Source organism: Bombina bombina, chromosome 3, assembly GCF_027579735.1.
Source record: "Bombina bombina isolate aBomBom1 chromosome 3, aBomBom1.pri, whole genome shotgun sequence".
Classification (NCBI taxonomy): Eukaryota; Metazoa; Chordata; class Amphibia; order Anura; family Bombinatoridae; genus Bombina; species Bombina bombina.
The window spans coordinates 252,943,510-252,959,626 of NC_069501.1; the positions used below are offsets into that span (position 1 = coordinate 252,943,510).

Consider the following 16,117-nt stretch of genomic DNA (forward strand, 5'->3'; position numbering starts at 1 on the left):
GATAAACCATATGAGTCATTAAAGTCTGTCATTTGCTTGGTGTATTATTAAAATAAATGGCTCATATATGTTTAATGTTAAGAAGAAAACTGTAGAAATAATTTATTCTTGGAAAATTAGGAAAATAATATATGCGGCTCCTAATTCTCTCCCAATGAGGTCTAGAATACTCTCTCTCTGAATAATTAAAAAAAAATAACCATTCAGAATCTCTTATTAATGCAGGGTTTGTTATGGAAGACTGCATGCCAAATATATAGTACACAATATATAAGTATTAGCTACATCATATAGAGGTTTCACAGTATCAGCGTCATTTTTCTATGTTGGGTCACATTGCACACTGCTTATTTTTTCCATCTTTTGCTTCTGTTCAGTGCAATGTTCCATGTGGGCTGTCACCCATTTGTTGTAGTTTGCCACTGGGTGCACAAGCTTATACAGTAGGTTTTACAGACATTTAATAATACTACTGCTATCATATTTTACAGTTATATGTTGGTTAATTATCAAATTCTAGTATTTCATTTATTTAGGGCAGCATACTGTAAAAATGTTCTCAGTGATGAATTCGAACTGCTGAAATGTATTAAATTGTTCACAAAAAGCCCCTTTACCTTTATTTTGTCATGTTAAAGGGACACTGAACCCAATTTTTTTCTTTCGTGATTCAGATAGAGCATGACATTTTACTTTGTTAATTACTCCGATTATCACATTTTCTTCATTCTCTTGGTATCTTTATTTGAAATGCAAGAATGTAAGTTTAGATGCTTGCCCATTTTTGGTGAACAACCTTGGTTGTTCTTGATGATTGGTGGATAAATTCATCCAACAATAAAAAAAGTGCTGTCCACAGTACTGAACTTAGATGCCTTCTTTTTCAAATAAAGATAGCAAAAGAACAAAGAAAAATTGCTAATAGGAGTAAAATAGAAAGTTGCTTAAAATTGCATGCTCTATCTGAATCATGAAAGAAAAAAATTTGGGTTTAGTGTCCCTTTAATAGTTGTTTTTCCTCTAACTATGCGAAAAAACATTTTTAAAGTGTTTTCTTGGATCTTTAAATACAATGAACTCTAATCAGCTGCTTGTCTGAGTACACTGTCTGTTTAAGATGAAATATCCCAACAGTTTAGTAATAGCTAATTGTGTCTATGTCCCTTCATAATTCTTCTTACCTTTGACACTTGTTGTGATTTTTGTACATTTTGTTGTGTTGCATATGTGTGTAAGACATAAACACCCCACCTTATAACATTTTTCAAAAGTGCTGCTAAACAAAATATATAAATCAATATTACCATTAAAAAAAACTTTTAGTTCAAATTGAAGCTTGGTTTTACTTTAAAATAAGTCATTTTAATTTCACTTTCACGTCACAAATGGCAACCCCAAAAAATGGGCTGTCCTACAAGCAAAATATTCATCTAATCATGGTAATCTATTTTGCATCTAATTATCTGACATTCTCGCTCCCCAACACATGCGCAGTATGGTTAAATATTTTTTGCATGTGTAAAAGTCTCCTTAAAGAAGATCCGGCTTGACTTTCTACTGGATTTGAGTATGCGCGATTGGAACAGATATCAGTTGCTCGGTACTCGCAGGTCAATCTGGTCTTATTGGCTGACAATACTTATAAAACAGTGTAGCAATATTTAGCACCTGAAGCAGGGCCTGTGACATAAGTGGTTACGTCAGCATCAAGGGGTCGATCCGATAAAGATCCTCGCCCGCAAAAGTTACGCGCGTATATTTCTGCCGTCGCCCGTAGTTTTTTGGGCCATAGGTAGGTATACCAAACCCGCGCAGTTTGGTATCCAATATAGAGCGTAAGGACTTACGTGGCGAAAATGGAGAAATCTTACTCCATTTTCACCTCGCCACAAAAAGCAGCCGTAAGAAGCCTTACGCTGACTATTGGAGCCCCGTAACTCCCTAAACTGGCTGCTAAAATAAACCTAACACCTAACGCATGCGCAATGTCTATCTCCCTGTCAACCGCGATCTGCTAAAATAAACCTAACACCTAACGCATGCGCAATGTCTATCTCCCTGTCAACCGCGATCCCCCGCCGCAATCCATAATAAAGTATTTAACCCCTAAACCGTCGCCATCTACATAAACTAACCCCCTACTGTGAACCCCTAAAACCGCCACCATCTAACTGATCTATCCCCTAATGTGAACCCCTTACACCGCCGCCATCTATATTAAAAATATTAACCCCTAATTTAATCTACCTACCCCGCCGCCAGCTATATTATCTATATTAACCCTAAGTATATTATAGTTAATATAGTTATTACATTATATATATTAACTATATTAACTCTATCTAACCCTAACACCCCTAACTAAATTCTTATTAAATAAATCTAATTCATATTATAAACTAAAATATTCCTATTTAAATCTAAATACTTACCTATAAAATAAACCCTAAGATAGCTACAATGAAATTAATAATTATATTATAGCTATGTTAGGGTTTATATTTATTTTACAGGTAAATAGTTAATTATTTTAACTAGGTATAATAGCTATTAAATAGTTATGAACTATTTAATAGCTACCTAGTTAAAATAATTACCCAATTACCTGTAAAATAAATCCTAACCTAAGTTACAAATACACCTACACTATCAATAAATTAAATAAACTACAAATATCTATCTAAAAATACAATTAAATAAACTAAACTAAATTACAAAAACAAACAAACACTAAATTACAAAAAATAAAAAAAAGATTACAAGATTTTTAAGCTAATTACACCTATTCTAAGCCCCCTAATAAAATAATAAAGCCCCCCAAAATAAATAAATTCCCTACCCTATTCTAAATTAAAACAAGTTCAAAGCTCTTTTACCTTACCAGCCCTTAAAAGGGCCTTTTGTGGGGGCATGCCCCAAAGAAAACTGCTCTTTTGCCTGCAAAAAAAAGCACAATACCACCCCCCAACATTACAACCCACCACCCACATACCCCTAATCTAACCCAAACCCCCCTTAAATAAACCTAACACTACCCCCCTGAAGATCTCCCTACCTTGTATTCACCCAGCCGGGCCGAACCGATCCAGGCGATGTGTTCCAGCAAGCGGCAGTGAAGTCTTCATCCATCCGGGCGATGTCTTGAAGCAAGCGGCAGAGAGTCTTCTTCCATCGGCGACGTCTTCAAGCAAATCGACATCTTCAATCTTATTACTTCGCTCCTCCGGATTGAACTTGAATCTGATTGGCTGATTCAATCAGCCAATCAGATTTTTCTACCTTAATTCCGATTGGCTGATAGAATCCTATCAGCCAATCGGAATTCGGCGGACGCCATCTTGGATGACGTCATTTAAAGGAACCTCATTCGTCGGGAAGTCGTCGTGCCGGAAGGATGCTCCACGGCGGAGGAGTGAAGTAAGAAGATTGAAGATGTCGATTTGCTTGAAGACGTCGCCGATGGAAGAAGACTCTCTGCCGCTTGCTTCAAGACATCGCCCGGATGGATGAAGACTTCACTGCCGCTTGCTGGAACACATCGCCTGGTCGGTTCGGCCCGGCTGGGTGAATACAAGGTAGGGAGATCTTCAGGGGGGTAGTGTTAGGTTTATTTAAGGGGGGTTTGGGTTAGATTAGGGGTATGTGGGTGGTGGGTTGTAATGTTGGGGGGTGGTATTGTGCTTTTTTTTGCAGGCAAAAGAGCAGTTTTCTTTGGGGCATGCCCCCACAAAAGGCCCTTTTAAGGGCTGGTAAGGTAAAAGAGCTTTGAACTTGTTTTAATTTAGAATAGGGTAGGGATTTTTTTTATTTTGGGGGGCTTTATTATTTTATTAGGGTTCTTAGAATAGGTGTAATTAGCTTAAAAATCTTGTAATCTTTTTTTTATTTTTTGTAATTTAGTGTTTTTTTTTTGTAATTTAGTTTAGTTTATTTCATTGTATTTTTAGATAGATATTTGTAGTTTATTTAATTTATTGATAGTGTAGGTGTATTTGTAACTTAGGTTAGGATTTATTTTACAGGTAATTGGGTAATTATTTTAACTAGGTAGCTATTAAATAGTTCATAACTATTTAATAGCTATTATACCTAGTTAAAATAATTAACAATTTACCTGTAAAATAAATATAAACCCTAACATAGCTATAATGTAATTATTAATTATATTGTAGCTATCTTAGGGTTTATTTTATAGGTAAGTATTTAGATTTAAATAGGAATATTTTAATTAATAATATTAATATTAGATTTATTTTAATAAGAGTTTAGTTAGGATGTTAGAGTTAGATAGGGTTATTATACTTAATATATATATAATATAATAACGATATTAACTATATGAACCCTAATATAATTAGGGTTAATATAGTTAATATATATAATATAATAACTATATTAACTATATTAACCCTAATATAATTAGGGTTAATATAGTTAATATAGATGGCGGCGGTGTAGGGAGATTAGATTAGGGGTTAATACATTTATTATAGGTGGCCGCGGTGTAGGGGGATGTAGATTGTAGGCAAAAGAGCAGTTTACTTTGTGACAAAGCCCTGCCAAAAGCCCTTTTAAGGGCTTGCAAAAGAGCTTTTACTTTGGGGCATGCCCCGCAAAAAGCCCTTTTAAGGGCTGGCAAAAGAGCTGTTACTTTGGGGCAATGCCACGCAAAAAGCCCTTTTCAGGGCTATTTGTAGGGTTAGACTTAGGTTTAGTGGTAGGGATAGTTTAGTATTTTAGGGGTTGAATAATTTAATATAGATGGTGTAGGGGGATTAGATTAGGGGTTAATAATTTTAAAATAGATAGCGGCGGGGTAGGGGCTCACTTTAGGGGGTAGGTAAGGTAGGTAAGGTAGGTAAGGTAGATGGCGGCGGTGTTAGGGGCTCACTTTAGGGGGTTATAGATTTAATATAGCTGGCGGCGGTTTAGGGGTTAATAATTTTATTAGGTTGCGGCGGGCTCCGGGAGCGGCGGTTTAGGGGTTAATACATATTTTATTGTTAGGCTAGTGAGGAGGGATAGCGGATAGAGGGTTAGACGTGTCAGCCTATGTTAGGGAGGCGTGTTAGACGTGTCGGGCTATGTTAGGGAGGCGTGTTAGACAGTGCGGGTGATTTAGACTTTAGTCAGGTTTTGTATGCGCCGGCAGTTTCTAACGTGCCGCAAGTCACTGGCGACGCCAGAAATTTGTACTTGCGCAGATTTCTGGACATCGCTGGTTTGTCAGACTTACGGCACGTTAGCATCTGACGGCGACATATATGGGATAGCTCGAGTTGCGAGCTGAAACTGCGGGCAACGCCGGTTCCCTCGCTTGCGCCGCAAACTACGATCTATATCGGATCGCGCCCCAAGACTGCACATGCGCATCTGCTCCAACACAGACCATACTCCTTCCCAGGTATACCCCCGTGATAGGACTTGTGTAGTAAGTCCCATGGGGGGTTTGGAAAATACATAATTTTGTATCTCAACAAACCCCGAAAATGTTAACTACAGTAAAATTATTTACTTTTAACAATGGAGAGTGCCTTTCTTTTTGAGATATTTATATGACTGGTTTAAAGTGCACCCCGGTGGCTGAAACAAGATAAGGGAGTGCTGGATTAGTATGGGATTCTTTTATATATATATATATATATATATATATATATATATATAGCCCTTTGCAATCAAGTAGCATATTTATGCAATATTAATATTTAATAAAGGTTTTAACTATGTATTTTCTGCAGATATTTCACATTCCAATGTTCTTAACATAGGGGGATATGTTCTAATTTATTTTTAAATAGCTAGTCCTATTCATATATCTATATATCTATTCATATATACGTATATATATATATATATATATATATATATATATATATATATATATTTATATTTTACAAAAAAAACCCATTATATATTAGAAAAACATAGGCCCAGATTACGAGTTTTGCGTTAGAGGCTATGCGGTGCTAATGAGCAGTTTTCCCTCACCGCTCACTTACATGCAGCGCTGGTATTACGAGTTTTCAGAAACCCGTCGTTAAAAGACAAGAAGTGAGCGTTGAGCAAAATTTTGCTCATTACCGCACTCCAATACCAGCGCTGCTTAAGTCAGCGGCGAGCTGGTCGTACGTGCTTGTGCACGATTTCCCCATAGGAATCAACGGGGAGAGCTGGCTGATAAAAAGTCTAACACCTGCAAAAAAGCAGCGTAAAACTCCTTAACGCAGCCCCATTGATTCCTTTGGGGAAATAAAATGTATGTCTACACCTAACACCCTAACATGAACCTCGAGTCTAAACACCCCTAATCTTACACTTATTAACCCCTAATCTGCCGCCCCCGACATCGCCGACACCTGCATTATTTATTAACCCCTAATCTGCCGCTCCGGACACCGCCGCCACCTACATTATACTTATGAACCCCTAATCTGCTGCCCCAACATCGCCAACACCTACATTATATTTATGAACCCCTAATCTGCCACCCCCAATTTTGCCGCAACCTACCTACATTTATTAACCCCTAATATGCTGCCCCAATGTCGCACCACTATATTAAAGTTATTAACCCCTAAACCGAAGTCTAACCCTAACCCCCCTAACTTAAATATAATTACAATAAATCTAAATAAATATTCCTATCATTAAATACATTATTCCTATTTAAAACTAAATACTTACCTGTTCCAATCAGCCAATACAATGCAAGCTCAATCCTATTGGCTGATTGCATCAGCCAATAGGATTTTTTCTACCTTAATTCCGATTGGCTGATAGAATTCTATCAGCCAATCGGAATCTAAGGGACGCCATCTTGCATGACGTCACTTAAAGGTACCTTCATTCAGCTTTAGTCGTCGGATGAAGAGGATGCTCCGCGTCGGATGTCTTGAAAATGGACCCGCTCCGCGCCCAATGGATGAAGATAGAATATGCCGTCTGGATGAAGACTTCTGCCCGTCTGGAGGACCACTTCGCCCGGCTTGGATGAAGACTTCTCCTGGCTTTGTTGAGGACTTCGGCCTGGCTTGGAGGAAGACTTCTCCCGGTAAGTTGATCTTCAGGGTGTTGATAGATTTTTTTTAAGGGTGTATTGGGTTTGTTTTATTTTTAGGTTAGGGACTTTGGGCCTGCAAAAGAGCTAACTGCCCTTTTAAGGGCAATGCCCATCCAAATGCCCTTTTCAGGGCAATGGGGAGCTTAGGTTTTTTTAGATTGTATTTTATTGGGGGGTTGGTTGTGTGGGTGGTGGGTTTTACTGTTGGGGGGTTCGTTTTTATTTTTTTTACAAGTAAAAGAGCTGATTACTTTGGGGCAATGCCCCGCAAAAGGCCATTTTAAAGGTTATTGGTAGTTTAGTTTAGGCTAGGGATTTTTTTATTTTGGGGGGACTTTTTTATTTTTATAGGGCTATTAGATTAGGTGTAATTAGTTTAAATTCTGTCATTTGTTTATTATTTTCTGTAATTTAGTGTTTGTTTTTTTTGTACTTTAGCTAATTTAATTTAGGTAATTGTATATAATTTAGTTAATTTATTTAATTATAGTGTAGTGTTAGGTGTTAGTGTAACCTAGGTTAGGTTTTATTTTAAAGGTACTTTTGTATTTATTTTAGCTAGGTAGTTATTAAATAGTTAATAACTATTTAATAACTATTCTACCTAGTTAAAATAAATACAAACTTTCCTGTAAAATAAAAATAAACCCTAAGATAGCTACAATGTAACTATTAGTTATATTGTAGCTAGTTTAGGGTTTCTTTTACAGGTAAGTATTTAGTTTTAAATAGGAATAATTAATTTAATGATAGGAATATTTATTTAGATTTATTGTAATTATATTTAAGTTAGGGGGTGTTAGGTTTAGGGTTAGACTTAGATTTAGGGGTTAATAACTTTAATATAGTGGCAGCGACGTTGGGGGCAGCAGATTAGGGGTTAATAAATGTAGGTAAGTGGTGGCGATGTTAGGGACGGCAGATTAGGGGTTCATAATATTTAACTAATGTTTGTGAAGCGGGAGTGCGCCGGTTTAGGGGTTAATATGTTTTATATAGTGGCGGCGACATTGGGGGCGGCAGATTAGGGGTTAATAAATATATTGTAGGTGTCGGCAATGTTGGGGGCCGCAGATTAGGGGTTCATAAATATAATGTAGGTGGCGGCGGTGTCCGGAGCGGCAGATTAGGGGTTAATATTTTTATTATAGTATTTGCAATGCGGGAGGGCCTCGGTTTAGGGGTTAATAGGTAGTTTATGGGTGTTAGTGTACTTTTTAGCACTTTAGTTATGAGTTTTATGCTACGGCGTTGTACCATAAAACTCATAACTACTGACTTTTAAATGCGTTATGACTCTTGACAGGGTAGGGTGTACCGCTCACTTTTTGGCCTCCCAGGACAGACTCGTAATCCCAGCGCTATGGAAGTCCCATAGAAAAAAGACTTTACGAAGTTTACGTAAATCGTTTGCGGTAAGGCCAAAGACGTGTGCTGTACACCTAAACCTTCAAGACTCGTAATACCAGCGGGCATAAAAAAGCAGCGTTAGGACCTCTTAACGCTGCTTTTTTACGCTAATGCACAACTCGTAATCTAGCCAATATTCTGCTATGTGAAGAACATTGGAATGTGAAATATTAATATTTCATGTGGGGTTAGCGCACTTGAAAAAATGTTATTGGGTTTGCTCAACTTTTTGTGCTCTATTGAGGTCTATGGGGAAATATGTTAACCCTTTGAGTGCTAAACACTTTCCCATTTTTTTATTTTTTATGTATTTACATATAACATTTTTTAACTTTTTTTCTGTACAGATCCCCATTTATATACTGTTGGGAAGGTTAGGCTTACCTTTCCAACGGTGGCTCTTGGAGGTCTGTAACTGCTTAGATGCCTGAGATACAGGCTTCTAAGCAGCATGCCTCCTTTCCCTATACTTTTCATTGTCCATTTTAAATAAAGTTGCGCTGTGACGTCATCACGTCATTGCGCGTGACGTTACTGCGCAAAATGTGAAGCCCCGGAAATGCCTGTCACTATACAGGCCGATCGCCAGGGTAGGAGTGGGTGGAGGCCTCCAGATCTCCCTCAAGATGGGAGAGTGCTAGCGACGGCTCTGAGCCTGCGTTAGCACCTGAGTGAGACAATTTGCGATGGCTCAGAGCCGTCGTTAGCACTCAAGAGGTTAATGCAGTTGCGATTTTCAAAGTCTGGCATTTTGCGTGCATCTGGTTAGAGCGCAAGTAAAAACTTTATACTTTATACTTGTAATATGCGCACTACCCGACACACAAAAAGCTGAACTCTAGTAGAGTTAACACAGAAGCAGGAGCGCAACCCACTGCTCCACTCATAATTTAGCCCATAATTGTTGAAAATACATTTACATACTATTCTTTGCATTGAATACATGGTTATATCTAACATGAATTTACGGTTTAATATCCCTTTATTGAATGAAAAGCAAAATACAGCAGAGCTTTATCATATTACTGAATGAAACTGTAACAAGCCACATAGCACAGGTGGTTGAATGCAGAGTATAATCTGTCAGAGCAGCTGCATCAGCCCCAAATCCAACACAAAGTCAAAACAGCAGCACTGCTGGAATAAATTATTCCTTTATCATATAAGAAAATCATACAGAACAAAAACTCTACCAGCTTAATCTTAGACTTTTATTTTAAAAAAAATAAGAGTGATTTTTTTTGTTGGCATTCTTGTTTGTTTGTGTTGAAATATGACTTAAGATACCATATTCATTATTATTTTTTTAGAACTTCAACATTCCAATTCCTGCTATGATTATCAAAATAGTGCAATAAATCTTCTCTTATAATATTAGATATGTCTGTCACATGGAGAGTATAATTGCCACAGTTAGTATTGCAGCACTAAGAATACTTAACCAAAATAAGAACAGCACTTAGGGGCCGATTTATCAACTTGCGGGCGGACATGATTCGCTATAGCTATCTAAATTATAAATTGAAATTGTGGGTTTCAAGTCCCTTTAAATAATTATTTTACTGCCTATTTATGTGTGGAAAACATATTTAAGTACACAAAAAATGTAAAAAATGACAGAAACAAACAAATTAAATTCAGTAATATTACATTATTATATTACATGTATCAATACTATTTAGCATCTAATTTTCTGTTTTGTTCAAACATGCAAATTATTGCTTACCTTGGCTTCAAGATTATTTATCCTTTCTACAATGGCAGCAAGTCTTGTGCAGTTCATGCATTCTGAAAAGAAAGGTGAAATGTGATCACCACAGAAAATAATTCCTGCTAAATATATTAATATTCATTGTGTCCTTTTAAATTTAGAACATTTAAGTAATGTTGCAACAATTAAAATAACTGAAACCAGGTGCAATACATATTAACAGTAGCTTCTAATTTGCTTAATATCTGTGACTTGTAAATTCCATGTACCTTGTAAAGATCCAGACAGAAATATGAAGATTTTCAGATTGACGTCTTGGGTCCTGAGTTATGAATATGTTAGTTTTATGTTATTTTGATCAACTGACTATTTTAAGTTAAATAACAGCAAAAAAGGACTGTTTTACATTTGTTAAAACTGTGTTTAGCTGCTCCTTAAAAAGATGCCTGTGAAATACTATAAAAACTAAAAATAATTATTGTATATTTTGTTATTTAAGTTTTTCTGTTTTATGTTGTTTTCTGTTTATGATATATATATATATATATATATATATATATATATATATATATATATATATTTTTTTACAGCTTAAGTTTTTATTTTGAAAAAAATAACAGATTTTACAAAACGTAGATAAGAATATTTCCATAGCGTAACAATGAGGTACAGCAGTAAAAGTGCTTTTGGAATAAAGGTGCATACATCATACATAAAAGTGCAACAAGTTCAGTACATAGGTTCAGTGCAGAGGCCTGTATGACCCATGCTTCTATATTACAGTCTCTTGGATATTACATGAGTTACAACATATATTAAATAGCGTTATCCTCAAAAGGGTACCGGCAACTGGCTAAGATGGTGTCTAAGGGCAAAGCCTGATGTTTGGTATAGTGGATATTAGTGGGTTCTAAGTTTGTGTCGCTCTTTGTGCTGGTTCCATAAAGATAGTTTAAGTCTGTGTGTGACTAATGAGCCTGATTGGAGGTGGTGGTACCTTTCAAGTTGTAGGAAACTCTCTACCTGGTCCTCCCACTCTTTCTCAGTCGGGGTATTGGAGGATTTCCAATGTCTTGGGATTAGGGTTTTAGCGCTCTTTAGCATGAGGATCAGCAGGTCCCTAGCATTACTGTTGTGGAGTTTGGGCAGGAGTAGAAATAGTAAGATCTGTGGATCGTTTGGTAAATGTTTGCCTATTGCATCTGACATGTGCTCCAGTAACGTCAGCCAGAACATATCTAGTTTATTACACGCCACCATATGTGTGTAGGGATGCCTATTTCTCCGCATTCCCTACAGCACTTATTGCTAGCCGTTTTGTAAAGAGTGTGTAGTCTGCTGAGGGCCAGATACCATCTCGTTAAAAATTTAAAGTTGGTTTCAAGGACTCTTGGGGAAATTGATGAGCGCTTAGTAGTCTTAAAAACAGTCAGCCAGTCCTTAGCAGCGATGCTAATGCCCAGTTCCTTGTCCCATGTGTTGGTGTAAGAGGGCAAGAGTTGAGGCTCTTTGATTAGCAGTAGTTTGTATAGTTTTGATATGGCGTGTGTTGGGGTGTTTTCTAAGTGGCATAGGGTCTCAAATGGTGTCGTGTTTCTAGTTAGATGATGTTTCTTGGGGTGAGTGTCTACGTAGTGACAGATTTGGGAATAGGCGTACTAGTTCAGGGGAATCTCGAGGTGCATCTCCTGGATGGCGGAGAGGGGTCTATGTGTTTCATTTTCGCGGAAGAGCGAAATTGTTCTGCCCTAAATGTGACACCCGACTTCTAATGAAGTGTCTTTGAAGTTCCAGGGCAGGTCCGGGTTGTGGCAAATTGAGGACATGGGGGACAGAATATTAGAGATGTTAGTGGATGTGTTAATTAATTTATCCAATGTCATGAAAAAGTCAGAGAGAAGAGGATATTGTGCTATGTTAGAGGGTCTGTGTTTTTGAGGTATCCTGGCTGCAAGCCCAGCGTTGCATAGACCCAGTAAGTATCTATCAATACGGACCCATTGTTTATTGTTATTGTTTGTGCACCAATCCAATAGCTTATGTAGCATTATAGCTTCTTTATAAATGAAGATATTAGGGACTCCCAATCCACCCCTATCCCTTGGTAAGTACATGTTCTTTCTAGCAATTCTGGGCCTAGCTCCCTGCCAAATGTATTGCTCTATTAGTGATTGAATTTTATTGAGATAGTGTATAGGGAGGTGTATGGGCGTGGTTTGCAGGAGATAGAGAAGTCTTGGCAGAACATTAATTTTTACAACATTTATTCTGCCAATCCAAGATATTGATTTATTTTTCCAGCTTGATAAGCCTGTGGTTAGTGTTTTTTCCATAGTTTTGTAGTTTGCTGTGTATACTGTTTGAACATCAGGTGCTAGGTAAATGCCAAATTATTTCAGTTTGATTCTTTGCCTTTTAAGGGGGCAGTTTTGGATCAATCGATTAATTTCTCTTTCCCCATAATTTATATTTAAATATTCAGATTTTGTTAAGTTTAGGAGAAATCCGGAAACCCGGCCGAACTTCTCAAAAGCCTCAAGGGCCCCTGGGAGGGAAGATTCTATCTGAGTAAGGGTGAGGAGAATGTCATCTGCGTATAACACCAGCTTGTGCTCCATGTCTCCAATACGAATCCCTGTGATGAGAATCCTTCGGAGTGAATTAATGAGTTGAAGGTGTTTGTTAAGGGACAAGCGAGGTGGTGGATGTATGTCTTATAGTATGTCATGTTTAACCCGTCTGGGCCTGGGCTTTTACCTCCAGGCATGTCTTTAATCGCGTTTTTTGTTTCTTCCACTGAGATGGGCAGATTCAGGCTGATTTGTCTCTATCTAAAGTCCGTAAGTCTAAGTCCTCAAGATAGGTTTCTATGCCTTGTTGGGTGGGGGTACTGTCTAAGTTGTACAGGGTTGCATAGTACTGTCTGAACACATCTGCTATATTTTTACTCTCCTTTTGAAGATCTCCATGTTTGTTGATAATAGAGTGAAAGTGTGCGTTTAATTGGGTTCTCTCTTGTTTCAGCAGTGCTGCTTTTTTTTGGTGTTCTTTGATTAGGTGGTCTTTGAGGTCTTTCCTAGAATGTGTTAAGGATTCTAGTATACTAGTGGCCTGTGGATGTTTTTTTGTGCTCTTTTTCCCAGTAACTAATTTGGGACATTGTAGAGTTTATAAATTGTCGGTTCGATTTTTTTCCCTGACTTTTTTTTCACCTCTTATGATGCACTTGTGCAACTCCCAGAGAGTTGCTGAGGTTATGTGTTCTGTGTCATTTTCTCTAAAATACTTTTCTATGGACTGGTCTACAGCCTGTTTAGTTAGTACATTCCCTAGTAGGAAGGCATCCATCCGCCAGATGAAGTGGCGCTGTGGCATGTCCGGCCACGCCACCGCGCATTGTACAGGAGCATGATCCGACCATGTGATTGGCAAAATTTGTGAGTCAGTGATCATGGAGAAGCCCAACTGGTCTGTATGTATGTGATCTATTCTGGTGTATGTGTTGTGTGGGTGTGAATAAAAGGTGTAGTCCCTGATGTCAGGATTAATGTTCCTCCAGATGTCGTGCAGCCGTAATAGGTGTAGGTTATTAGTTACCAATTTTAGGACTCATTTAGTGGTATTAGTGATGCCTGTAGAGGTGTCCATTGTCGGGTCCAGTGACAAATTAAAATCGCCCCCCCATGAATAGTGTCCCCTGGGCATGTTCTAGTAGGAGCTTGGTTATGTGTCTAAATAAAGTGTGTTGTTCTTTATTTGAGAGATATATGTTTGCAAGAGTAATTGGCCTATTGAATAATAAACCTATCAGAATCAGGTACCTGCCATCCTTGTCTTTCTCTATGTGGGTCGCTTGGAAGTGTAGGGAATTTTTAAGTATAATGCCTACCCCTCCCTTCCTGGTACCGCCCAAAGCCAGAAAGCATATTCTATATTTGTGGCTCAGGAGTTTGGGTTAGTGACCTCTCTTAAAGTGTGTAAATACTGTATACATTTTTTAGATGTGCAATAACAGTAATACGTGGTAAAAACACAATACAATAACACTTATAAAGTCACATTTTAAACTCTTTTGTGTCGATGTCTTCTTTTCTTTTCTAACTGGAAAGATCAGTTAACAAAAAGTTACAGTCCTGCAACAATAAAAAAAAAAACAATTGGGGTAGTATCCCCACTTCCAAACCTAAAGAATTGTGGAAAAAGAAAAGAATGTTATGTCAGATGACCTGTAAGCACAATGGCTAGAATGGGATGTCAGTTTGAGATAGCCATGGATCTAATGGGCATCGAGACCTGATTCACACTTTCAGATACAGAGTGAGGCCCTGGGCTGGCAGAATTGTGAGTTTTGTGCGGTTGGTTTTTTATCTGCTGAGAGTCTCTGGGGGGGGGAATTGGTGGTCCTTTTGGTGCGTGATGTTGAGTTGGAGGGTTTTGTTGAATCTTGGCAAGTCCTCCAGAGACCTGAGGGTGGCTGTTGTATCTCTCTTAGATGCGGTAATGCTGACCGGGAATACCCACCAGTATGGGATCTGCTGCTCCCTCAAGACTGTGGTGATGATGCTCAGCACCCTCCTCTTCTGCAGTGTAACTGGGCTGAGGTCTGCAAAGATCTGGATGTGGATTTCAGCATGCATTACTTTTTGTTTTTGTCTGGCCTTGTAATCTAATAGCTTTACAATTATATCCCGAGGGGGTGCCTTCGGGGGGCTTTGCTCTCAGGGCCCTGTGGGCTCTTTCAATGCGTATATCTGCGGTGCTCTTTGGGCCCTTCAGGGTCCTGAACAAATCCTGGAGGCAGCCTTCTATGGCGTTTAGCTGGATTGGCTCTGGGATCCCGCGTATGCGCAGGTTGTTACGCCTGCATCTGTTGTCCAGGTCCTCAACTTTCTCCATCAGTTGATGTATAGTTTCTTCCTGATCATATGCAACTTTGGAAATGTGCTGTATGTCATTATTGACTGTGTTGTGGCTCTCCTCTAAGACCGAGACCCTTTGTGTGACTTTAGATAGGTCTCTTTTTAGTTCCCCATACCAGTTTTTGACCTCTCCTATGATATCTTTAATATCATCTTTTGTGCATAGGTTTTGCAGATCATCTTTCATAATGGTGGGGGCGCTTGTAGTTTCTTTCTCGTGTAGCTGCTGTTCTGTGGATGCGGCCATTTTCAGTGGTTTTGCGGCTAGGTCTTGTTGTTTGAGGAATTGTTGCATTAGCTTGGAGTTGTTTACGTTGTTGGTCTTAGAGTTTCTGCTGTCAGGCATATCCAGAGGTGCTTAATGTCAGGGAGGGTTCAGATGCCCAAAGGCTGGTGCGTGCAGAGTGGGGTGGCAGTGTGAGGTCAATGTAGCCCTGCGGGCTGTCGCAGTCCAGGCCCCAGAGCAGTATGCGTGTAAAGTATTGTAGAAGGCGAGCTTCCCCACCTGAGATGGCAATCGATATGCTGAGGCTTAGCGCAGGGGTTTTGGATAGTGAGGACCCTGAGATTTGTGTCCAAAATGCCTCAAATGTTCTAGAGTATGGCAGATCATGCAGTGTGCTGTGGCACTTGTGTGTATGTGAGAGCCAGCTCACCTCTGTGTTCTTCCATTGTCCCCTGTATAGAGAAGCCTGTTTCCTGTAGATTAGAGAAGATTCTGGCTGGGGAGTTCCAAGACAGTGACCTGTGTGGTGGATCTTCTTTTGTAAAAGCAGCTGAGGAAGGTGGCAACTAAGGGCCAGCTCCAGGCTCTGCCCCTGTATGGAAAACAGCACTGTGGTTAATTTCTAGTGCGTAGTGGCAGGGGAGCTATAGCAAATTGCGTGCAGGGCCTCATTTCCGGTTTTGGAAAAACTGCTTTGTTTTTGCGGTGTGGGCTAGAAACTATCCAATTTTTTACCCAGTGTGTTCACAAGCCTTTAATGCACCTGTGTTGCTGTTTTTGTGGTGATCCCC

The 16,117-nt window shown here is 38.8% G+C and overlaps 1 protein-coding gene across 1 annotated transcript in view; it reads right to left on the reverse strand.

Annotated features, from left to right (window-relative positions):
* COL26A1 (collagen type XXVI alpha 1 chain) overlaps window positions 1–16,117 on the reverse strand; it is a 743,138-nt gene that overhangs the window by 114,936 nt on the left and 612,085 nt on the right. The window contains exon 4 of the mRNA XM_053706263.1: window positions 10,197–10,258. Within this exon, the coding sequence (XP_053562238.1) occupies window positions 10,197–10,258 (62 nt within the window). The remainder of the gene's footprint in view (window positions 1–10,196; window positions 10,259–16,117) is intronic.